General features: G+C 35.0%; 2 protein-coding genes across 6 annotated transcripts in view; one reads left to right on the top strand and one right to left on the bottom strand.

Moving 5' to 3' along the window:
• Positions 1-13611, top strand: part of RUNDC3B (RUN domain containing 3B) — a 116701-nt gene extending 103090 nt beyond the window's left edge. For all 3 annotated transcript variants that reach the window (XM_072651600.1, XM_072651599.1, XM_072651598.1), the window contains 2 exons: positions 7605-7726; positions 13334-13611. In XM_072651600.1, coding sequence (XP_072507701.1) covers positions 7605-7726; positions 13334-13479 — 268 coding nt within the window. In that variant the 3' untranslated portion in view covers positions 13480-13611. The remainder of the gene's footprint in view (positions 1-7604; positions 7727-13333) is intronic.
• Positions 13612-18757: 5146 nt separating this feature from the next.
• The window catches only part of SLC25A40 (solute carrier family 25 member 40), a 43271-nt gene continuing 36577 nt past the window's right edge, over positions 18758-25451 (bottom strand). For all 3 annotated transcript variants that reach the window (XM_072651604.1, XM_072651601.1, XM_072651603.1), the window contains exons 10-11: positions 20910-20996; positions 18758-20473 (exon numbers count right to left, since the gene is read on the bottom strand). In XM_072651604.1, coding sequence (XP_072507705.1) covers positions 20334-20473; positions 20910-20996 — 227 coding nt within the window. In that variant the 3' untranslated portion in view covers positions 18758-20333. The remainder of the gene's footprint in view (positions 20474-20909; positions 20997-25451) is intronic.

Here is a 25451-nt window from a genome sequence, read left to right as displayed (position 1 = left end):
CTTATCTTCTGAGTTCAACCTTGGTTTAGGACTATGGGATGAAAATGGGAAAGGGTAGACAATCAGCTGCAAGAAAGTGCTTTCCAGTGTTTGGAGGGGCTAGGTTGAATGGGTCATTGTTTTCAAGCCAAAGGATCCTGGGGAAGTGGATGGTATAGGGGGGCATCAATACTGCCTTGACTTCCCACCTCTTCCCTCTGTTCAGTTGGAGAAAATGAGCAGTCATACATTATGAATTTGGGTCTAAGGCATCCCTCATTGTTGAACTCATGGCTTTTGGGTCATAGTTGACTGAGGATTAATTTTTCTAGGAGTTTGAAGGTACCAAATTGAATGTTATTCAAGGTAAGACAGAAAGTCTCCTCGGTAAAGAAGTCCACTACGCAGACAGGTCAAGTAATTTTTTTTTTTTTTTGCATCTCCAGTTTGAGAGCAATACAGAGAATATGATTTCCATACCATAGCTTTCTTCTGTTCAATATGACTGGATGGAATGGCAATATTGTAGACTACTGGATAGACAGCCTTTCCTATAAGTAGCATTTCTTTACTTATGTAAAATGAGGGGGATGAATTAGTTGATCCAGGCAGGTTAGTGAACAAGATTGGAGTCCAAATCCTGGTTCAGCTGTCCCGCCTCAATGGAAAACCAAATTGAACTTGTAGCAAACACTACTTGACTTCAAATCCCGGTTTAACTGTCCTGCCTCAATGGAGAATAAATTGGACTTGCAGTCAATAAAACTGGAGTTCAAATCCTGGTTTAGCTGTCATGCCTCATTTTCCTTGTCTATGAAATGTGAAAATGAAAACTTATCTCCTAGAGTCATCATGAAGAATAAATGAGATAATATCTGTAAAGTGCTTTGCAAACTTTAAGGCTTATCATCATCATCATCTTCACTATTATTACTAGATCTCTAAGGTCCCTGCTTATTCTAAATCTTATGATTAACTTGTTCATTTTTGCCCAAGTATGCTTTCCTATGGAGTATTTACTCTCAAAGAAAGAATGTTATTAATTGTATTTAATTAAACACAAAACACAAATATAGGCAAAAAAAGACAGCCAAAAAAAAGGGCATCGTCAGGGTGAGAAAGTTATTGGTACAAGAAAGAGCAGTTAGGAACACAGCCAAAAGTGGTTTACTTTTTAGGAGTCTGTTCACATTAATGTTAATTAATTAATATTAATATTCATTCACCTGCAAGTTTTAAAGGGAACTTAGAAAAGATAATTTAGCCTATCCTCATTTTTCGGATGAGTAAATTGAATAGATAGATTGGATATTAGATAAGATACTTGCCTAAAGTCACAGAGGTAGTAAATGGCACAACTAGGGTTTGAAGTCACATTTTTCAATTCCACATCCAGTGCTCCCCCCACTGTTCTCTGCTGCCTTCTTTTATGCATTATTTTCCTAGTTTCTCTTAAAATAAAAATCCTGCTCTCCTCCAGGTGCCATTAGAAGATGTGTCTCCAATTAAGTCATCCTTATATTAAACAAAAAGGTTTCTGAATTGTCTGAATAGAAAAATTCTCGGTAACTTATGTTGTTTTACCTGAAGATTCAGCAAAGGCTTTCTCCCCAGAGTGCTCCTCTCCAGATGAATCTGTTTGTGGTTGCTTGCTTGTGCATGGCATTTGAGTCCCTTACCACTGATCCATAAAGGCATCCTTAAGAGAGGTGACTTTCACAAGTGTACACTTTTGGCCTTTGCAAGAGTCTGGTCCTTTATTAAAATAATTGTTCTAGGACCAGCAGCTTTATGATTTACTAAAATCAGAGTTTTCCCCAAGAACTCAAGATTTCACTCACTTTTCTGTGACAGCAGCATTTCTATACCTCTGTCTGTTCTCAGACTCAGCAAGGCCAGAGCTATTGTTAGAAGAAAGGGAGTCCCTTTTAAGGTCTCTGTAACCTCAGTTAAGCCCATATTAGAGAGTAAACTTGACCAAATTTACAGGATATTACAGTCAAACATGAAAGATTGTCCAGAATAGATCTCAAATATTTATATAACTTTAATATGAGAGTTCCAATTTGTTAACTAATTTCTTAAGCCTTTAGTGTTCTGGCTTATTTAAGGATTTCTTTTTGAATACCTAGTCATTTGGAGAATCTCAGCTTTCCTTAAGCTTCTTTTGAACATATTCCTTAAAATATTAAGTTTACATTACAACAAACCAGTAGAATACCCTTTTGTTTTCTTATTATGTATGTATATACATATATAATGTTTTGTTTGTTTTAAAGATTAATTTTTGTATTCTTAATTTAGTGAATGCCAAAAATATTGCCATATAGAAAATAGAATTTAAAAAAATAATCATATGTGAAAATCTGAATCTCTATTACATGTTGCTTGCTTTTTCCCAATTTGTTTTCAGTTCCAAATTCTCACTTTTTCCTTTGCCACCCTTTGAATAGGCAAGAAAAACAAAGCTCATTAAAATATGTATAGTCTTGCAAAAGAAGTTCCCACATTAGCAGTATCCTAAAAGGAAAAGAACATATGTTTTCATCTGCTGAGTCCAGTACTTCTCTGCGGAGTGGTGGGCAGTGTGTTTCATCATGAGAACTGTGCTTTTTGATGTGTTGATCAGAATTCCTAAGTCTTTCAGAACTGTTGTCCTTACAATATTGTGATTATTGAATCAACTCCTGATTCTGCTGACTTCACTTGGCATCAAGATGAGCTGTAGTACTACTAGATTTTCTATTAACCTTCTAGCTGGTCCTTTTATCAGCATCCACATTTGTCAGATTTTCCTTCTGCTTCAGATTGAATTGCTTTTTGGGTAACTGACAACTCTGAGTCCCTTTATACTCTTCATGGTCTACAATAAAGATCTTTTATTTATCCTGATAACTTGTTAGTGCATACGTCATATCACTTAAGATGTATGGGGTTACTGGTACACCATTGATATTTATTACAACATGGCCCATTCAGAGAGAGAGGCTGTTTATTCTTTGTTGCCTTTGATGATGAGCTTTCAAAGTTTTTCCAAGTCCTGAGGTTGCAAAAATCCTGTTTGGTTTGTACAATTTGCATTGCTTCACCTCACAACTCCTATTTGATTCTTCCATCCTGACCCAATCATCCTTATCACCTTTTTGTGTCCTATCAGTAGATTAAATGAATGCAAACATCCTCCTCATACAGCAATTGTCAGCTTATTTTTCAAGCATATTCCTTGAAATTTAAACCATAAAGCAAGTAAAAGTGAGACATAGAGTGTGTATGAGTTTATGTATATGTTGATGTGCAAAGGTATATAAAGTCTTAATTATCTGCATGCAGATGTTATGTTTTGTTGATTATCTGTGGCAAATTAAATTTACACTAATTTTTCTCCCTTGCCCACTGCCTGTAAGACACTCAGTGTACTATCTCTGATGCCCAGCTGGAGTATGCTTGGCTAATACAAATGAATATTAGCCTGTGCCAAACCATTAGGAGGATAAATCACTTAGATTATCCACTTCTCAGATGCCCTCCATTAGTAGAGATAATTAAAAGTTGTCTAAGTATATACCAGGCCTATGCATATGTATGAAAGTTCCTATTCCCGGCTGTTTTACTATTTAAAACAAAATTTAAATTAATTAAATACTTGGTTTCGGATTTTAAAGGAAATTCTCCTATCTTGAAGTTATAGGGTATAGGGCACAATTACCACAAACATAAGTTTTGAAAATACTTATTAATACAAGTACTGAAAGGGAAGAATGTATGAAGTTTAATGCATTTAATCTTACCTGAGGAGTGTGGGCAGCTAATTCCTTTTTTAAATCTTATTTTATGTGCTCACATGCTTATGGTTAGATTAATGTCTGACGTATTAGATTGTCTGATTAAATACCAGGCTAGTAGGACTAAACTAATTTAGGGATCATTTCTCACATCAGACTATGGCAATAAGAGAAATTGCTACAGCTAAAAATTATACCCTTACTATGGCCAGGAGACTTAGGACTGAGGGTTAGCAGTCACAAAGGGAAAAGGATAGATAGTTTAATATCAAAGGTGTTCCTTGGGAAGGGTGACAACGATTTTGCCTCCAAGTCACTGCAAGTTAGAGGGTGCAGGAATCTAATTCTAAAACAACTGAGTTCAGTAGTTAGTTCCTGGTTAGCCAAAAGAGCTAACACTCACTATTATTATTTATTAACGCCCATCTACAAGTCACTGTAATGACTAATTCTCCTTTAGGTTCAATTTCTTTAAATTATTTTTCTTATTTTCACATCATGAATTGTGAAGTTGATCTGAGGGTCTTTTTCATGTTGTTTACCACTGGTGCATATCTCACTACCTGTCCTAGGTACCCAAAAGGCTCATTATTCTTCTATTTAGCACACATTTATAACTGCTACTAGAATGAACCCAACTCATTCCATTGCAAAAGATCAATCAATCAGTAAACATTATTAAGTGTTTACTATGTTCCAGGTACCATGCTGAAGAAAATTATATGGATTAATCCCAGTGTTAATATCTTTTACATAAGTGCTTCTTTAGGCTAGTAATTTTCCCTATTTGTGTTTCTCTATTTTAGCATTTATCAGTATAAGTTAGCCTTGTAGATAGTCACTGAAACCTAAGAAATCTAAAATGAGCGATCAAGTTCTTAGATGAAGCAAGTTGGCTTTCAAAGTCAACACACAACTATAATGGACAAATCAGTTGTTTCAACAGAAAGCTTTCTTACTTACATAGTTAATAGACAATGAAGGTTTCTTTTCAATTTGGTATTTGTTATTGAGGATCACCTAGGTTTTTGAGAAAGATTATGCTTTTGGACTGTCAGTACTCATTTTTAAAATCCATGTAATTCTATTCACATTTCATTCAATCATTATATTTTACATACCTATATTTCTGGGATGTGTGGGGTATTTGGGAGTAGCTCACCTGGTATGAGAGTTTGCTGAGCCTTTCTCATCCACCTTTGGTGTCCACCTTCATCCAACTCTCAACTGTGGCTCCAAGAAGCTGTAACATGCACAGCAGCCACAGTTCAGTAAACCATCTTGGCAGATAGGCTAACCAGTGAGTTAGAGGGTGTATATTCCTAGTATGGGAAGACCTCCCACCAAAGTGGGCAGATGAGAACAATTTGTTCCAGTGGCCATGAAGATGGCTGAAGCAGGCTCTGGAGCTTAGAGCTTGGTCAGACACTGAAGACACTGAGGTCATCCATTGCATCCTGGGCCATTGTCAGTCATCTTGACTTTCGTCTTGCCCCTAGACTTGGATGACTTTGGAAGAGAGAGTGAGGCTGATGACTTTGCAAAGCTCTGCCTCACTGAAATCCAATTCTCTCACAAGTCAGGACATCACCCCATGATCTCATTGGTCTTCTTCCAAAATGAAGGACAAACACCACCACCACCTGTGTTTCAACATAGCTGAGTAGCCTAGTGTGTTTGTTTGCTTCCTTTTAAAAACCATTAGCCATTTTTGAAGGATAAAATACGTGTAATAAAACTGATTCTTTTAAATTAACCTTATGAAGCCTCCCTTGAAGGTCTACTTATAGATCCTCATTATGGTAGAGAGATCACCCTAGGTTTACAAAGGCCATGCTGGCAAAACAGATGGCAGCTTCCTGCAAGCTGGAAAGTCTTTAAGTACAGACCCAGTTACATGTAGTGTAACTGTCCTCTAAGGACCAACTTAGCTAAGCTAAGAGAGACATATTGATAGACTGGCTACTGGTTGACAAGATTTTGGCCTCAGTAATTCTTGAAGGTAGTTTCTTTACAGGTAGAAGAGTCATAATCTACTTTGGTGGATGTAATAATTTATATTTATGTTAAATTTAAAGAGATCTTTTACATACATTATATCATCTGAGGTCTACAGCAACCTTAATATTGCTAAGCCTGTTTTATAGGTAAAAGAAATTAAAGCTAAGGTTAGAAAAGCCAGGACTCATACCCCTAGGTCTTCTGAAGCCAAATCCCAGTGCTGTTTCCACCATACTACTTTGCCTTGCCTTCTCTGTGTCTATGCTTTCTTTCATAATCAACCAGCTAATGTTTTGTTTTGACAATAAGCCTATTTTACTTAAACTATCTAAAATACTTATTTTTCTGTTATCATAAATACCAGTGAAAAGGAGTATGTTTGCAATGATCCATCTTTCCCAGTCAGGCTAACTACTGAGTTTTAGTAGAACCAAAAATATACTTTCCTGATAAGACTCTATTGTCTTATCAGCAGAACCCTGTAATAGCAGAATTGAGAATGATCTTTTTTTATACTTGAGAATGCTTAGAAAGCGATTGCATAAGAAAAGAAGAACACTACTTTCACATGCTGGAAAGATTCTTGCATTATAGAAGTATGTGCTTCATTTCTGAAAGAAAAAAGTTAAATTGTGTTTTCTTTCCTAATAAAACCCTTTCATTTTTCTTTCTTAATAAAACTGATCTGGAAAACATCGACAAAGGCCATTTAAAATGCTGCTGTGAGTCATTTGCTGGGTTCTGCCTACAGAAAAACGGGGGACCTTGTTTTTATAAATTGGTTTTTCACATTGCCATTCTGGGGCCTTTTGATTAATTTGAGTTTTGATGGGCAGAGTTAAATTTAACCCTTCCTAGCATTTATTTGTTACAACTAGGATTATTTCTGCACAAACATATGGAGAACCAGTTACAGCAGAATAGAATTTAAATTCTGTCTGCTTCTCAATGAAATATTTCATATAAAATACTCCTAATGATTACTGGAAAACAATACAGTAGATTTTGGTTATTTTTTTAAACTGAGGTTTAATCTTAAATATCTGTTGAATATTTGTAGCTTGAATTACTTAAATATAGAAATAATAAAAAATGACACATAAAACAAAGTAGTTAAATACAAAGATTCAACATTCAGTTTTATATTGAAGGACTAAGTAGGGGAAATGGTAGGAAACTTTACCCTTTTAATTTTGAAAAGAAAATTGCCATTTTTCCTCCATTGTAATACATTTGTAATGGAATAGCTTTCCAGAGAAAAAAACCTGAATATAGTATTCAGATAAAGGAGGTCCAAATAGGGAAGTTATTTTGTTAGTGCTTAAATACAACAAAATGTTATCAGATATTCCATTAACCAGCATTTCAGTATCACAGTGATAACTGATAGTGAGAATCTCAAGACTTAATAAGATCTTGAAGTGCCTTTGGAACATCAAATAAATACTAGATTACATTCACTAGATTTTTTATATAGTATGCTGAATTATTGATATTCCAATTCTTTGAAGATTTGCAACCCATATATCTTTCCACATGGTAAGTAGCTGTGAGGCCTTGGCAAGTCACTTAACCTAGTTAAATCTTTAACTACCCAGAATGGCTCAGATATGTATAAAGATAGGAACTTGTTTCACAAATATAACTCCCCTTCCCTTTTTTTTTATTTAGTGATAAGAATGAGATTAAAAATGAGGTAGAGATCTTGAAGGTCAGGATATCTTTTTAAAAGAGTTAAGGAAAAATGTGGGTGAGAAATTTGTCCAGTCAATAAATTTAAAAAAAAAATTCCGACTGTGTGTGGGAGGAAATTCAAATGTTGTTTCAATTCCTGTTTTACAGCAAGAGTTTTCAAAGTCTGGATCAGTTATCAGCAGAAGTTAGTCTATCTCAGACATCTCTGGGTCCAGCCCATTCACAGGATGGAGATGGCAAACAAGACATGTTAAATTTACTAAGTGAAGGTAAGCAGTGTTTACCTGCAGCATTCTTTTTCTTCTACTACCTTGCTAGAGAATCAGAATATGCTCTTGGGGATGGACTTCCTGCAGAGCATACTGGGAAGGTTACCTGGGCCTCTAAGGGGCCTTAAATATCTTCTAGTGTCATACCCTCATTTTACAAAAACAGAAGACCCAGGAAATTTAAATAACAAGGTCAGAAAGGTAGGAAATCATAGATCTAGAATTTAAATGACAGTCCTCTGAATCCAGGACTTTTTCTGTCAGCTACACCACACTGAGACAATGGTTTCTTTTTTTTTTCTCTCATACATTTAACTACAACAAAAAGTCAAACAAAAGCTCGAGGAATGGGCTACTTATGGTTAATTAAATTTTCTGATTAATCAACAATCTTTTGTTTCATGATATAATAGAAAGTGCAGATGACTTAAGTCTAGCCACCTAACTTTGCCTCCTGGTTCTGGCACTTATTACCAGTGAGTCAATTGGGGCAAGTCACCGAAACTCTCTGGGCCTCAGATTAGTCATTTATTTTAAAAACGAGGTTTGGACTAGATGACTTTGTAGGTGCTTTCCATCTCTAAATGTATGATCTTGTTGAAAAAATATGAATATATTAACTCACTTTACTGCTTTTAGTACTCAGTAATGGGGATATGCTGGATGGAGCCAGCTCAAAAACTGATTGTTAAATTTTCAATAGGAGCACTTACATCTTAGAAGTCTATAAACACTACAAATCAGGCCATGATTTATTATTTTGTTGGTTTAAAAAGTGATGGAGAAAGAGTTAATGCCGATTAAACTTAAAAGTGTGTCGTGCATTACACTTTTTTTTAAGCCTGGAGAACCAGTTGTTAAATGTTTACCCACACACTCCTGGCTGTATATCCTTTGATAAGGATGATTTCAGATAATCTAAACTAGAGCTTTATAGTTTACAAACAATTATCTTCAGCAGCCCATAAGGTAGTCACTACAAATGATATTTCACCCATTTTGCGGATGAGAAAATTGAGTGGTTAAGTAACTTTCCCCAAGACCTCAGAGCTACTAAATGGCAGTCAAACCTTTCCAAGTTCTGTGTTCTTTCCACTAGAGCCCAGCTGTAGTACCTCATGACCATCATGGGGAAGATAAGTGTCCAGTACTGTCGATACAAGTATAAGACATTGGGCTTGGAATGTCCAGTTTTAATATTACATCAGTTTTAAAATGAGGAGATTTTAAAAACAACAAACCAACCTGAATCCCCACTGTGTGCTTGTTTCTTGTGACTTTCCTTTTTATTAAAGTGGAATGCAGAAAAAAGTTCAAGAATTCTGTATAATTATCTGTTGACAACACCTCACTGCTTGCCTGTAAATTCCTTTGTGCCTAAAAGAAAGGGAACTGAGATTAGCCAATACCATCGTTTTATAAATTACCAAAGTGCACCATCTTGTGGCCAATCACAAACACTGTAAGTGTTCACTCAAGAATTTGTTAAGCAATTTTTTCAGTCCCCATTACGTTAGTCTAACAGAACTTTGATCACAGCCTGTGGTTTTCAAAACTCCTTTATCAAACACTTATTGTGTCCTTGAGCAAATCACTTCAGTTTCTTCTGTCAAATTGGGAGAGGGGGGTATTGGAAGAAATAACCTCTGAGATTTCTTCATGATCTGCATTGATGATCTATTGACCTCCTATCTGCAAGATTCTACAATACTTACTCCCGCAAGATCTGCTAACTTGATATGAGATAAAACATTGAATTTATACACTGCAACAGCCAGGTATTTGTGGGGCAGCTCAGTGGTGCAGTAGATAGATCTAGAGCACTGGCACTGGAATCACAAAAGCCTGAATTCAAATGTGACCTCAGACACCAGTTATGGGACCCCTGGGCAAGTCACTTAATCTCTCTTTGCCTCAGTTTCTTGATCCTAATAATGGCTATTGTGAAAAGGAAATGAGACAATTGTAAAGTGCCTGGTATGTAGTAAGCAGTACATAAATGTTACCTATCATTATTTTAAGTGATTAAATGCAAAAGTTTATCACTAGATTTACTATACGATCAGTAATTTTTAGCAGGGATTTAAAAATATTTCATTGATGTTTTTATTTGTTACAAAAGTACTTTCCCAGTAACTACCAGCTACCCCCAGTAAACCCCTTATAATAATAACACAAAAGTGAACCCAAGCAGAGCTCATGCCTGACAGTATATATACAACACTTTACCTTCAAATGGTTCATCATCTTTCTACCAAGAGAGGATATTGCACCATTGGCGTTCCAGAACAAATGTTGGTTCATTTGGGTGTCATTTAATGTTGTTAGGCTTCTAGGTGTCACAGTGCTAACATAGGAGTTAGGCAGATCTGAGTTTGAATCCCGCCTCAGATACAGATTAGCTATGTAACTCTAGGCAATTACTTAAATATCTTTGGGCCTCAGTTTGCTCATTTGCAAACATGGCATAAAAAATAACACCTACTTCCTAGGGCTATTTTGAGGTAATACACATAAAACACTTTATAAACCTTAAAGCACATCATTTTCACTGAAATTATGGTTATCGTAGTGTATGTTGTTTTCCTAGCTCTGTATCAGGTCATGCAAGTCTTTTCTTTTTTGTCTGAATCCCTCATATTTATCAGTTCTTAGAATCATAGATTTAAAACTGAAAGGGCCTTCAGAGGTCATCTAATCCACACACACACTCCCATTTCACAGATGGAGAGATCGGATCCAACAAGGCTAAGTGACTTGTCCATGGTCACAAAGTTAAGGTGTAACGATATCACATTACCTTTACATACCAGTTTGGTCAGACATACTTCAATAATGGGTATATTCTACTCTGTTTAAGTTTTTTTCTGTCACTACGCTTTTTGTGCCCATTAGTGGGATTTAGTATGTGAAAGGGTATGAACTGAGCCATTTTTATCTTGTTATTCCAAATTGTTTTCCAAAATATAGTTGGAATATTTCACAGCTCCAACAGGAGGATGATAGTGTTTCTGGCTTATCCCCTTACATCACTGGTGTTTTCATCGATGTCAGCGTAACAACTCCTGAGGTCTATCCACTGTGTTGTAAAAGTTTTCATTTGGTATTGGGGAAAAGAATAATGTGCCCCCACTGTCACAAATCCTTGAAGTACTAGTACTTCGGGGCCAAAAATGTATTAGTTAATCTAATCCAAACTCTGTTAAACTCTTTGATTGTAAAGGTCAGGTACTAGAAATTTTTGAGGGTTACTTAGGTAGTATGTGTGGTAGAAATAGAAAAGGCATTTTGGTTTATTTATATGATTATACCTAAGATTTTCTGGGCTTTAGCTTTGGCTAAAAGGAAAGTGAGGTTTGTATTTCTTGTTTGTTTGGCTTTGTAAAGGGAGGGTCAGAACAAGGGAGAGAACTTCTTCCTGCTCTACCCTTTTTTCTCTCTAAAGTTCTGTCCGTTAAGTTGTGCTGCCATACAAGTGGAACCTCCTTGTTAAAAGAATCCCCTTAACTCAGTTACAATGTGCACATTTCTAGAAATCCTCCAAGGAATTGTTTTAATGGTACCTATTTTGTGCAAAGTATCTAACAACTGGGATGGGATATAAGTATAGGCACATACATATATACACTACATGTGTGTATTTATTTTTGGCTGGGGCTTTTTCTTTTTTAGATCAAGCTTTGGGCTATTCCTGTTCTAGGTATGGAAAGCATAAACCTACTTTGCCTGTCTGGTGACTTTCCTTAGTGCTAATTCACTGAAAGTGAAAGTAAATCTGCAGTGTCATACAAATGCCATGTGAAAAAGGCCATGCAAGCTGTAAGTTACAGGATTCACAAGTGAGGCATTTACTTCAACACATCAAGTACCTGTCATTTTATCAGTGTGGCTGTTCCCATCACTGCCACAAAGCACAAGTTCTCTAAGACTTAGTAGGTGGGGGTAGAGACAGGTGAGGAGAGCCAGACTCTTCCAACCCAAATCTAGTCCATTACTACATTCATACCAGCTGGGTGGGACCTGGTGGAGCTTGGGAACCCAGGGTCACCAGCCTTCTGTAGAGAAGCATCTGAGAACTTCTGTGGACATGTCACTATACACACACATACCTATATATGTGTCTATATATATATACACCCCCACACAGATACACATATACGTCAAGGGAAGAAATTACCACCATTGACACCAACTTCTGCCCATCAGAGTCCGGGGGTGAGGAATGGATGCTAATTCAGAACCTTTCCTGGACAGTGGCTAAATCAAAGGCATTTGCTTTAATAAGGGCTAGGCCACCATTCTCCTGTGTCCTTATGTCCCCTGTCAATAGCTGCAAGTATTAGTATCCCCATTTTACAGATGAGGAAACTAAAGATCTCAGCGGTTAAGTGACTTGCTTAAGATCACACAGTATCTGTGGCAGGATCTGAACCCAGGCTTCTGTCTCCAATCACTCAACCAAAAAACATTAAGTGCCTACTGTGCTAAGTGCTGGGGATACAGAAAGAGGCAAAAGACGGTCCCTGCCCTCAAGGAGCTCACAGTCTAATCGGGGAGACAACGAACAAACAAATGTGTATAGAACAAACAGGAAATAATTAAAAAAGGGGAAACAGTGGAATGAAGAGGGGCTGGATAAGGCTTCTTGTAAAAGAAACCAGGGAAGTCAGTGGTCAGTGGGGAGAAAGAAGAGTATTCCAGGCCTGGGGGACAGTCAGAGAAAGTGGCTGGAACTGAGAGGGAGGTTCTTGTTTGCTGAACAGTCAGGAAGCCAGTGTCACTGGATCAAAGTGTGTCATTGAGTAATATGTAAGAGCCTGGAAAGGCAGGAAGTGGTTAGGTTATGGCTCTGAATGCCAAAAAGCATTTCCTATTTGTTCCTTGAGGTTGTTGTATTTGTCCTTCATTCTCTAAGAGGATCATGACATCAGGGAGATGATGACATGACTTGCAGTCGACTTTGATTTGAATGAGGGAGGGCTGTACAAGGTCACCAGTCTCACTTTCTCCTCCAGAGCCATGGGAAATACATAGTCACTGAAGTTTGAGGGTGGTGATGTGACTGGACCTCCATTTTAGTCAAATCACTTTAGTGACTGAATGGAGGATGGAGTGGAGTGGGAAGAGAGTGGAGGCAAGGCCAGCTCACCAGCAGGCTTTTGCAATAGGCCAGGTTTAAAACCTAGACTATAGTCCTCTTTTTGAAAACTTTCAAAAATTCAGGTGCTGTGAAGCTTACTTAAGATATAAAAGGCATCAAGATGTACTGCAGTTTTAGTATCATCCCATCTGAATTCTCTTAACTAAACCTGCCTTTTTTTTTTTTTAGTACCCTTACATTTGGGGGGAACTTCTGAATATGAAAAGTATTTCAAAATTACACAACATATCAAATGCATGAAAAATATATATCTTCTTGACAGGTTTGTAGCAGTAATGTTGAAAATAGTGAAAGTTAAGATCTTGATGCAGCATGCTTTTAGTATTATAGTGATATTTACACTGGAAGGATTTTAACATGTGGTAGTTCTCAATAACAATTTTACAGGCAAAAAAATTTTTAAAGTACATACAGTGACTCAAGTTTTATTATTCTCTGAATTCCAGGTAAAGAAGATACTCCCTCATTACTTGGTCTCTGTGGATCCTTAACCTCAGTAGCAAGTTACAAATCTCTAACAAGCCTGAAATCAAGTGACTACCTTGCAAGTCCCACCACAGAGATGACCAGTCCGGGCTTAACTCCATCTTGAAAAGAGAATGAGATGGCAGCCAGAAAAGATCTCTTATGTTGCATACGTTCAGTCTACATTCCATGAGTTTGACTGCTGGGAAGAAATTAGTCTTAAGCAAATAGTTACATGCTTTTTTAAGATTTTGTTTATATGCTATTATTTAGAAACCAGTTCATATACTCTCAGTGAAGAGTATCTTAACTGATTTTCCTTGTTTCTAAGGTATGTGCAATTTTTAAAGGTGAATTGATAAAGATTTTAACAAAAATTTAAACCAGATAGCTCCCCAAACAATTCAAAATGCACATACTATTCAAGTGATTTTTCACTTTATTTATTTAAATATTTTTTAGCTACAAAGACCAGAGTGCATAGGATTTAAACAAAGCATTTTCATGTATTGATGCAGATGGCATCTTCAAGGAAAAACACCACCCAAAGAGGCAGTTGTCTGCCTTAGGCAAGGTTGGAAAATTCTGTGCCCTGTGTTCCTGTTCACTGGAGACACAGAGACACTCTGCCTCCATGTAACACACACATCTTTGCATATCACCAAATATATACTTACATAGCACGGAGAGTAAACATTCCTGGCAATGTTTTTTATAAATGGTACTCCTTACCCTGGCCCCCATGGCCCAATGTCATTAGGTCCCTCCTCCTTGCCTTTTCACAGTCTAGGCTGTTTCACAACTAAAGGTTTTCATTGAATACCTGTTGTAATCCAATGCTTAAATGTCTTCTAACGTACGATTAAGATTGTCAGTACTGTTCAGAATTTGAAGAAGTTGATTCAATTAATTTGGAAATACTTTTTCTGTTTTTAACATTTACCACTTGATACTGACATTCCACTTTACCTTTTGTAAATTTTATAGACATTTACCTTTTTAGACAGTTGATAATGTATTTGATAAGGTCCGTGAAAAGGGGATTTATAATAACCTAAATGCACTTTAGTGAAATGTTAAGTAAATTCCTTGGCCAGGTTTCCCTGTTAATTTTCTAAAAACATAGCTGGTAAATTGCCACGCATGTGGAAATGTGTGTGTACACACAGACACACAGACAGACACACACACACACGAAAAACTGTGAAATCATGGAGAAAATTCTAAAAAATTAGAAACAATTTGGATGGCTTACATTTAAGCATATCTGATAAAATCATATATACCACACTAAAGTTTTTTCTCTCCAGTATTAAACAGCAATAAAATATATTTTTCCAGGCTTCATAATTACTTACACTAGTCCATTAAAAACAAAATTATTAATAAAATTTGCTCCATATTTCAAATGATAACATCAACCTACTACATGACATTGGACAGATCATTGACCTCTCTGAGAATCAGTATTCTCATCTATAAAAATGAATTTGGCCTAAATCTTATAACATCTGATAATTAACTTTCACATTTTGGTGTGTACAGGTAGGGAGTGTATTCTAAATAAGCCGTGGATTAACTTTCCAGGCGTCAGCTTCCATGGCTGCAAATAATCATCTATTTATAAATCCCACTATACTTAGAGTAAAAAATAGATGACTTATTTTCTATAGCTAATTTTTTTTGGTGGGGAGGGGGAGCATAGTCTATATTTCGTTGTGCCAAAGAAGTTTTTTAAATTGTTTACATGAAGTCACGGCAATAGAACTGGGGACTTCATATCTTTGTTTTGAGATGGTTTTGTTTATGACGGGCATGAGTGATTTATATTTTAAAATACAGAATAATGTAGGTCTTTTACGTACTTGGCACTATTTATTTACTTCATTTCATGAAGAAGTAGTTGGAGTAACAGAAATTTAACCTAGTTATTCTTTGGAATAGAAATTAAACAAACGTGGGAATTTACTGAATTACTTAGATGTTACCTGGCCTCTTTAATAATTTACAGCAAAAATGAATAATAGTACTTGTAAGTGGAATAAGCAGGAGTAAGGGAAAAGGAATCCTGATGTTAAAAACAAGTTTATCTCCCTCTCATCTCTCTCTTACAACGATAACTTACAATTTAAGCTAACTTGATACAAAGGAAGGATCTAAGGGCAGATTTTGGTAATAGTTGTAGGGGCAATGCAATTAAATGACTGCCTACTTAACGTCTGCCTTGGTCCTGGATTAATAGTGCTACTTTCACAAGATCTGCCACCGAGAATGGCATCATTTATTGTAATTATCAACCTACCTTTATGACATTCTATTTTTAAGTTATTTTTTAAATAACTAATTTGCATACATGTTTAGTATACAGTAAAAAAGGTGGAATCCTTAAAGCATTCAGATTTTATTTAACAGATCTGGTCAATACATTGTGCATTCTTACATTTTACTGTGTGCAGAATTAAACATTTTTCTCAACTCATCATATCAAAGACACAATCACGATTTTTTTACTTCTGTCTTGCTCCCTTTCTTGGAGCTCTTGGAGTAAAATTCATTTGAACTTGTGGAATTTCAGCTTTCTACACAGGTCATTTCATAATAGTCATAGAATTTATAGATGTCTTTGCATGAGAAAACTGACTATGTCTCAAGCCTCAGTTCTAAGTTCAGGCAATGTTCATTGTTCAGGAAAAAAATATCATGAATGTTGAATTAATGCCAAAACTTGTATGGTGTATTTTGTTGCCTTGATATATATTTGTTGCATGTAAATTAAACATTTTATAGCCATCAGTAGTAACTATTTTCCTTTGCTTCTCTACAAGCTAATTCTAACCAAAATATAAGATATGGGAAGAATTTACTACTTCATATTTTTAAATGGATACTTATTTGGAGAAATACATTTCAATAGAAGTAAAAACTAAGTATCATTATCTATTTATTTTAAGCACAATCTTATCAAGCTTTTATTGCCTAGAGGTGCCAAAGCTAAGGTTCTGGATTGAAAGAGCTTTCATTTTCTCCGTGCTTGCCATGAGTATGTTAGATAAGGAGCGAATCTTGTTATTTATTGTCTACTGATTAGTGAGGTAACTTAGCAAGAGACCTTGAGACTAGGATTCTTCTGATCCTAGATCACCCCTCTCTGCTCTGGAAGCCTAAGCAAGTCACTGAATGCCTATATCTTCAGTGTCTTAAATCTTTAAGAATAAAATATCTATGAAAATTCTTTGGAATTAAAAAAACCTTCTAAATATTAAGTAATTTATTTCCCTGCTCCCTAAAACAAAGTGATACAAGCAAGGTAAAATTTTTGTCCATTTTTATGCTCTCTGTGGTTTCCAATTTGACACCTACATTTGCAAGCAAGAGCAAAATCAAAACCCTCCTGAACCTCAGTTCTCTCCACTGCAAAATAAGGCAAATAACACCCAGGATCTCCATGTCAGAGACCTTATGAGGATTAAATGATAGCGCTCTGTAGGGTGCCTTATTTTTAATAATAAATCTTACTTTTACAAATGGGGGAAAATTTCTTAAATTTTCAATATAACTATAAAAGGATATAAAAGCATATAAAAGCATACAGTGCCTATAACACTACAGATTCTTCTTAAATGAACTGAGGTGGGCTGGTTTATCTTTTTGCCAAAACAGTAAGAGCTTAAGAATAGTTATCTGGGAGAAATCACTTGGCTTTCTTAAGAGTAGGGGGAAAAGTCTACTTTTGCAACATTTGCTTCTCTTGCAACATTAACTGTTGGAAATGAGGAAACAAAGATTATTCAGCTGTCACAGTAGCTATTCCAGAGTATATTTTAAGCAAATCAAAAACTTTGGATTATTTTTAAATATTTTAAGTTATTTATTTTATTATTCATTATTTTATTTATGTTTATTCACACCGTTATGGAGCCAGTTGGAAACTTTTAAAGTGACACTAAATTGCTGTAGGAGGATACCCTCCTCCCCAAAAGGAATAATTTAAACCAGAAATGGATTTCTATTAGGGTAAATAAATATAATGGATATAATCTAACAAGAAGGATTACTTTTAAGCAGATACTCACTTGTGCAAAAGTTGTTTCACACCTAATAAAGCTATCCAATTGAATACTTCAAGAAAAAACTTTTTTCCTTACAGAAACAAATCAAATTTAAGGACATGCAGTTAAGAAGCAGTACATTCAGACTTCTCAACAAATGTTATATTCCTTCTGGAACCAAGAAAATTAGCATGTATGATATACTTTAAGGAAAGCTGATGATATTCCTGAATGACATAGTTGATTCCTTGAATTTTCCAAAGGTCAAAAATCTGAGTACAGCACTCCATTGATTAGACAGTGTTTATGTAATTTCTTCAATAAAAGTAAGGTTCTTTTGGTTTTTGTTTTTAAAACATCCTTCTTTACTTCTGAACCATGACAGAGATACAATGTGGTCATACACTCACATAAAGCTAACTCTAACTTGCTAAAAGCATATTATGTCTTCAATTAAAAGAAGATTTTTAAGAAGTATGAAATTTTTATCCCCATAAAGTTCCATCTTGCTCTTTCTGGACTGTCAGATGTTCTATATTGCCATACTTAGCTTTCTTCAGAGCCCACTTTGAAATGAGGGCTGTTGTGATACAACAAGGTACTAGCAACTCTCTATCTTGTGATACTATTTTGTATTTAGTGACCTGTTTTCATGGTGTATCCCCTCAGGAGGCTTGGGACCCCTTAAAGGCAAGGGCTGTTTTATCTCTGTATCTCCAGCACTACCACGTATGATAGAGGATCCGTAAATAACTTGTTAAGCCTATTTAAATTAAAGAAAATTTTCTATTTCTTCTCTATAGAAAATGATACGGCTTGTGGTTGGAAGGGACTTAAGCACATATGGTCTAACCGTCTCTTTACAAAGGAGGAAACTGAGGTCTGGAGAGATTCAGTGACCCACCCAAAGTCATACAGGAAGTATGGTTCTGAAACCATGTCTGGACTTCAAGCCTAGCATTCATTCTACAAATGTGCAGAGAACCGCAATTCAGTTGCTTTTCATTGATTATATCTTTGTGTGTAATCTAGCTATGTTTTTAAAAATAACTGCTAGTTATACCAAAAACAATTCAAGGTAAATAAAAAGATGAAATTTAACAAATATGATGTTGAAGTTGAAATACAAACAGGAGAAAAGATTACTACTTAAAAATATAGACTTATACATTATCTTCATTTCACAATCGGTGTAAATAGAAATAATAAAATAAGTGTGATAGGGGCCAATAAGGATTTTAAGCTTGTTAGTAAGTGGTAACCTAGATAAACTTACATTGTGTATAAGCATATCATTCATATAGCTAAATTTAACGAAATTTTAGAATACTGTCATTAAAAAGCACTACAGAAAAGTTAAGAAAGGAAGCAAAATCTTTAATGAAAATGAATTAAAAACAAATATACATATATACTGTTTCCAAATCTAAGACAAATCAACATAGGATAAAATTAAATATACACATGGTTACATTCAAAACTTAGAGATACAAAATTATTTTAGCAAAATATGTGAACACTTTCTTAGTTTAGTATAGATTGCATTAGTTTTCTAACTCTTATCAGATAATATTTAAATACCCATTTCCTTCAACTATTCCATTCGGAAATTTTTCACATTTTCACGAAAAATATTTAGATCACAATAAAGTGCTTGTCTCATATAAATTATTCTGAGGAAAAAAAGATCAAAGAGTAATTTTAAAAATTTATCCTACATCCTATTTTGTCATGACATTGTCCTGCATTTCATTTTGACAGTCACACAATATTGGCCTATAACAAGAAAAGTTTCTTTAAAATAAAATTGATTATTGCTTATTTTCATGGTTAGCATACTAATGTGAAATGTAGTAATTTGTGAAATCTGGAAGCAACATGAAAATATTTAGCCCCTGATGATGCGATAATCTATCACATTAGAACAAGTCTACAAAACGAAGCTGGAAAAACAGTGAAAATAACAATGAAATGTAGTAATCACAAAATAAAAAGTACAGGAACTCTGTGCCAAATCTTACCCGTTTCAGTATAGTGTAGTCATTAGTGCAAAAGTAAATGTATAGAAATAGAAGCATCAGAAAGTAGTGAAAAGCTGCCTTTTTTTTTTAACTTCTTCTACCTCAATAGCAACAGGACCTAAAGTACCCTACGTAGTTCTTAGCAATTACCTTCTCCATATCACAAACCAGGCTCAACTCATCCGAACTAAATGCAGAGGAACAGTTTTCTAAAGCAATACATTCTGTGCGGCTCCCCACAGCAAGGCTGAACCACAATTTGAAATGAGCACAAAGTTCCCAAGAACAGTATCCTTATTCTTCAAAATTGGCAGAACACAGCAAAAGATGTACAACTTTTGCTTATACTGGCAAAAAAGGATTATCTCTGGATAAAACAATTATGGTTTGTCAGAAGAAATCCTACTCTGTATAGGTGGCCCAAACAAACAAAAAACTAAGGAATATTAGAATTAAAAATACAAACACAATGGTAATATTTGGCAAGTGCTAGCACGATGCTATTTGATAATTGTCTTCCATTTCCATTTCACTAAAAAATAAATACTTGTGTACATGATTAAGATAAGCACAAAAGACTTATTAGCTTTTTCTTTTGAAACTCTACTCCTATCATGGTTTACGTACAGATGACAGACTCGTAAGAGACAACAGATAACAGGAAAATTTAGAATTCAATAAAAAATTTTTACTGTCTTGTCTCTTTTCCTTTCTAATACTCTTACAAGGATTATGGATACTCAAAGAAGTTTCTTAAACTTTTCCAAAGACAGGATAAAATAGAAAACTTGCTATTAAATTATAATTAGAATTGTAAAATTAATACTTTTTAAATAAAAAAGATATTTAAAAATAGATCTGAAGTTTACACATTTCTGAGAATCTTCCAGCTAATAATATGACCATGATAATTATTTCAAGTCCATACTGCCAGAAGTATGGAGTTCCTGTTTTTTGAGGTTTCGCTGTTGGAAAAAAGCTTTCCCAAATTCATATGTACTGATCATAATGGCACAAGCAGGAGCAACTTTAATTAACCGGGGAATTAGTCCTAAAAAAAAGAATAAGAAAATCAAGAGCGTAATTTTTAACTTTTTTAATGAGAAATTATCTTTTATTTGGTTATAATCTGACAGTAAGTAATACTAAGTCACATACCATGAATCATATGAAGAATTCTGAGCAAACATATAAATCTAATAATTAACCACTCCTTTACATTATGTGGTATTCTTTTTAATTTTAAATACCTCATTAAATATTTATAGAATAATAAATTCCCTGCTAATTAGTTATTAGAATTATAATGCAATATGCATGTTGTCTAAATTATTTGAACATCAACTTCTAAAACTTAAAAAAAACAGAAGGAAAAGTAAATATGGAAGATACTATTTCTTAAATTTGATAAAACTTGGAATTTGAGGGATTTTAAATGAATATTCTATTTAAAAATTTTTTCAATGACTTGTAAATTTGAGGTTTACCTGCAAATAATCCAGAAATTCCATGTTTAGAAACAATCTGCTTCATAATGTCCCATGTTGATAAGGGTACAGTGTGCGGACTTACATCTATAAGCATTAAAATGAAAGAGAACACTGTTAAGAAGTACTTACTCATATTTCTTCTGTTTTAGCTACAATGTTCAATTCAATACATATTTATTGTATAAATGTACAAAATGTATAAAACACAGAAAATGTAGGAAGACAGTTTGAAAGACTGAAGTGATAAGTAAATGAACAAATTAAAAAAACATTTATTAAGCACTTACTGTGTGCAAAAAAAAAGTTATTAACACTTATTATGTGCAAAGTAGAGCAACTTGGTGGTGCTGTAGATGTGCTAGATCTGGAGACAGGAAGATTCATCTTCCCAAGTTCAAATCTGGCCTCACACTAACTGTAGGACCCTGGGCCAGTCACTTAACCCTGTTTGCCTCAGTTTCCTCATCTGTAAATTAAGCTGGAGATAGAAATGGCAAACCACTCCAGTATCTTTGCCAAGAAAACCCCAAATGGAGTCAACAAAGAGCTGCATATGACTGAAAAACAACTGAACCACAACGACATGTGCAAAGTATGGTGCTAAGCCCTGGAGATACAAAATGAAAAGCAAGCCAATCTCTGTTCTTTAGGAGCTCACCTCCCAACAGAGGGAGAGAGTACATGTAGGAAGATTCTGCTGTAAAGCAGATGGGAAAAGCTCAGGGATCCCAAGGGTCCTCTACATTGATAAAAATCAATTAACTGTATTTCAATCAGTTAAGTTTATTATTTCAAACAGTCATTTTAATTTTTTTCATAATTTCAAATTTAGAACCTCTATAGTAAAAGTAAAGAAGCTATAGAAAGATAACTGTGATGTTAAAGAACCTCCATGTTTTCTCTAACTTTAAACCTTAAAAATTACTCAGAACTGGAAAGTCCCTAAGGGGCCATTGAATTCAATAAGTATCTGAACAAGAATATACTCTATTATAACTCTAGTATTTGTTCAGTCAGCTTTTGAAGAGTTAAAGTGAAAGAAACCCTCATGAGGCAGCCCACTGTACTTCTGGATAGTTTTAATCCTTAGGAAGTTATTTCCATGTGAAATGTTCCCTTCTGCACCCTCCACCCACTGCTCCTCCACTCTGCTCTGTGAAGCCAAGCAGAAAAGTCTCAACTTTCTTCTCTAGACTAACTCCTCCAATTCCTTCACCTAACCTCCATTTCCTAAACCATCCTGATTACCTTTCTGTGGTTGCTCTCCATCTTGCCAATGTTCTTCCTGAAACAAGCATATTAACCATGTTTTGGACATGGCCAACATTGCTTGCCAACATATTTGTTACAAGGGTTTAGTCTGTCTTAAATTGGGAGGAGGAGGTGTGGAGAGAGAAAAAAGGGATTTTCATTATTGGGAAAAAAATAATAAAATGTTGCTCTAAGAAATGAACACTTTAGATGAACACCAGGACAGAGTACAGCTCAACAACTAAATTCCATGTTTTGGACTCTATGCTTCTTAATATAGATTACATCCATTTTTGGCTGCCATGTTGACTTATGTTGAGCATATCATCTGTAACATCTCAAGATACTCTTCAAATGAACTGCTGACTGGGCATACTTTTCCCCATCATATATACTTTTGAAGACAATTTTTTGAGTCCAGGTAAGATTTTATATTTTCTCCTATTAAATATTCTCTTATTTGGACCATCATTTTAGTTTCTCAAGATGTTTTTGAATCCTATCACCCAGCATGTTCATTTCTTGCCTTATGTTTTCTGAAAATTGTGATAAACATGCCATTTATACTTCATCCAATTCACTGATAAATATGTTGAAAAGAACAAGGTCAAACAGTCCCTCAGACAACTCTGAGAGGCCTCCCTTCAAAGTGACATTGCCCCATTAACGACTTCTCCATGAGTCTTTTTATTCATCCAGTTAAAATCGCATTGACTACAACACTATCTAGCTCAAATACCTCTATTTAGTCCAGAAAGATAGGAAAGACTACTATATGTCAAATACATAGTGAAAGGGACCATGGGTTTACCAGGACAAAAATAAAATAATTCCTACCCTCAAGAAACTGACATTCAATTTTTGGAGACAAGTGGCACACACAAACACGTAAACAAAATAAATATAAGATGATATGGAGGAGGGGGATCATTAAAGTCCTAATCACTGAAGGAAACAGAAGGGAGAACTTCCTTCAGCTACACAGGACAGCCTTTGAGAAGGCACAGAGCCAGAAGGCGAAGCATCATGTATGGGGAAACAGCAAGAAAGTGAGATGGACTTCACTTGGGGAGGTCATGATTTTTCCCTCAGACATCTTTAAGCAAAGGCTGGATACACTTGTCAGTTATGCTACAGAAAAAAAAGTCCAGGTGCTGATTTGGACTAAGATGGCCAGTGAGGTCCATTTCAGCTGTGAAAAGTATATGTTTCTGTGACTGTAGAGTTCAATAATAATTAATAATAAGTCATTCTGTAAACATCACAGTGAGACACCTAATTAAATTATATGCAATACATGTCAGAAAAATTCCTATAACAATGTTTAAATTAAAAAGTAAACTTTCATTTGGAAAATTCACTTGTGGAAGAAATCTCATTCTCTGAAGATGGTATATAAAAAAAATGACTATATGTGAAAGTGTTATTATGAAATATAGTTAATACAATAAACCAACCAAAGAGACCTAAAAAGTTTTTTAAATAGCTACTTTTAATAGGAAAAAACTAAAGAGAAAGTTCTTTATTTGGTAAATAAGCATGGATATTCTTTTTCTAGTTAAAAAACTGAAATTTACTTTAAGATTAAACTAAATCTACTTAGCTTTAATAACCGTAAGACTGGTGGCGAAATGAAGGAGATGGGAAAGCTAAAGACTGCTGACCAAATTAAATTCAGCCCAAAACTGTGTATATTTTATCAACTAAGCAAAATGAGTTAAAAATAAAAGGTATGGAGCAGAGAGTGTCATATAGAAAAGTGAGTACAGAAGAGACATCAAAAAGATGGAGCTGGCTCCCTAGTGTCTGTAAAAAATGGTCACTGATGCTTTTTTTTAACCCTCACACTCATTTCCTGTTCTCTCCCAAGTCAGGACTTGCCACCTCCAAATATCACGGGAAACACTCCACACCCAGAGTAGCCCATGTCACAAAACAAAGGAGGGACATGCATTTTCTTCCCCCTTCCCCAGAGAGCAAGATTGGTCATGATAATTATACAGCAATCAGCTTCATCTCATCATGTCTGTTTACATTGTTGTAGTCACTATGGACACACACTGTTTTCCTACAGTTGCTCACTTAACATTTCTCTGAAATCCTCATAATCCTAAGTTCTTATGGCATAATAACGTATATAACACATACATACCACTATTTGTTCAGCCACTCCCCAATGAATTGGCACTCGTTTTACTTCCAGTTTTTGATTTTCCCAAAGAATGTTGCTACAAATAATTTGATATACATGGGACCTCTCTTCCTATCACTCACCCTCCTTGGGAAGAAACATGCCCTGGAGGGGGATCTCTGGGTCAAAAGACAGGAACAGTTAAGTTAGTGAATTTTCTCCCATAATTCTGAGTTGTTTTCTAGAGCTGCTGAACCAATTCACAGCTCCACCAACAGTTTATTTTATTAGTGTGTCAGTTCTTCTGTGGCCCTTGTAATTCTTTTTTTTATTACGATCTCCATCTTTTGTCAATTTTCCAATTTTATGGGTGTGAGAGGAAACTGAAACTTTTTAAAATTTGTATTTCTCATGTTATTAGTAATCTGGAGCATATTTTCATATAGTCCCTGATAGTTTGCAAAAATTTCCTTTTGAAAATTATTTGCTCATATCCTTTGACTACGTATATCCTAGGAACAATTAAAGAGTTTTTTTTATATTCTGAAAATTCCCTATACATCTTGGATATCACTTTCATTAGAGTTATTTGATGCAAAGATATTTTTCTTAATTGACTTATCTTCATATAAAATAAAAAAATAACTATCTCACATGCAATGATTTTTATCTAAATAAAACCTTTTCAGCTTCATCTAGTTTTAACGTTTTATGGTCACCTCTATTCCTAGATTTGGTTTAGAATTCTCCCTTGCATTGTGAAAGGTATCTCCTTTAATTTTATTCTAATTTTTTTTAACATAACTGTTTATATTTAAGTTGCATATACATTTAGAACTTATTGTGGTTTATGCTATGATAAGCTGATCTAAACTTATTTATCCCAAAATGTCTGAGGTCCTTCTAAAAATAATAATTTTTTAATTTTTTAAAGCAGAGACATTTTTATTTTTTCATTTCCAAGTCCTCTCCTTCCCCCCAACCCTGTCATATAAGGAGGGAAGCAATAAAAATCTAGTACAAAGGCACACAAACACATACACTCATATAAAACAAATTTCCACATTGGCCATGTTAGGAGGGAAAAGAAGCAAGGAAAATAAAGAAAAAACTGTTTCACGCTGCACTCTCAGTTTATCACGTCTGGATCTGAAAGT

The sequence above is a fragment of the Notamacropus eugenii genome, chromosome 3 (genome assembly GCF_028372415.1).
Source record: "Notamacropus eugenii isolate mMacEug1 chromosome 3, mMacEug1.pri_v2, whole genome shotgun sequence".
Taxonomy (NCBI): domain Eukaryota; kingdom Metazoa; phylum Chordata; class Mammalia; order Diprotodontia; family Macropodidae; genus Notamacropus; species Notamacropus eugenii.
Note: the sequence above shows the minus strand (reverse complement) of the source record. Positions and strands in the feature narration are given on the sequence as shown.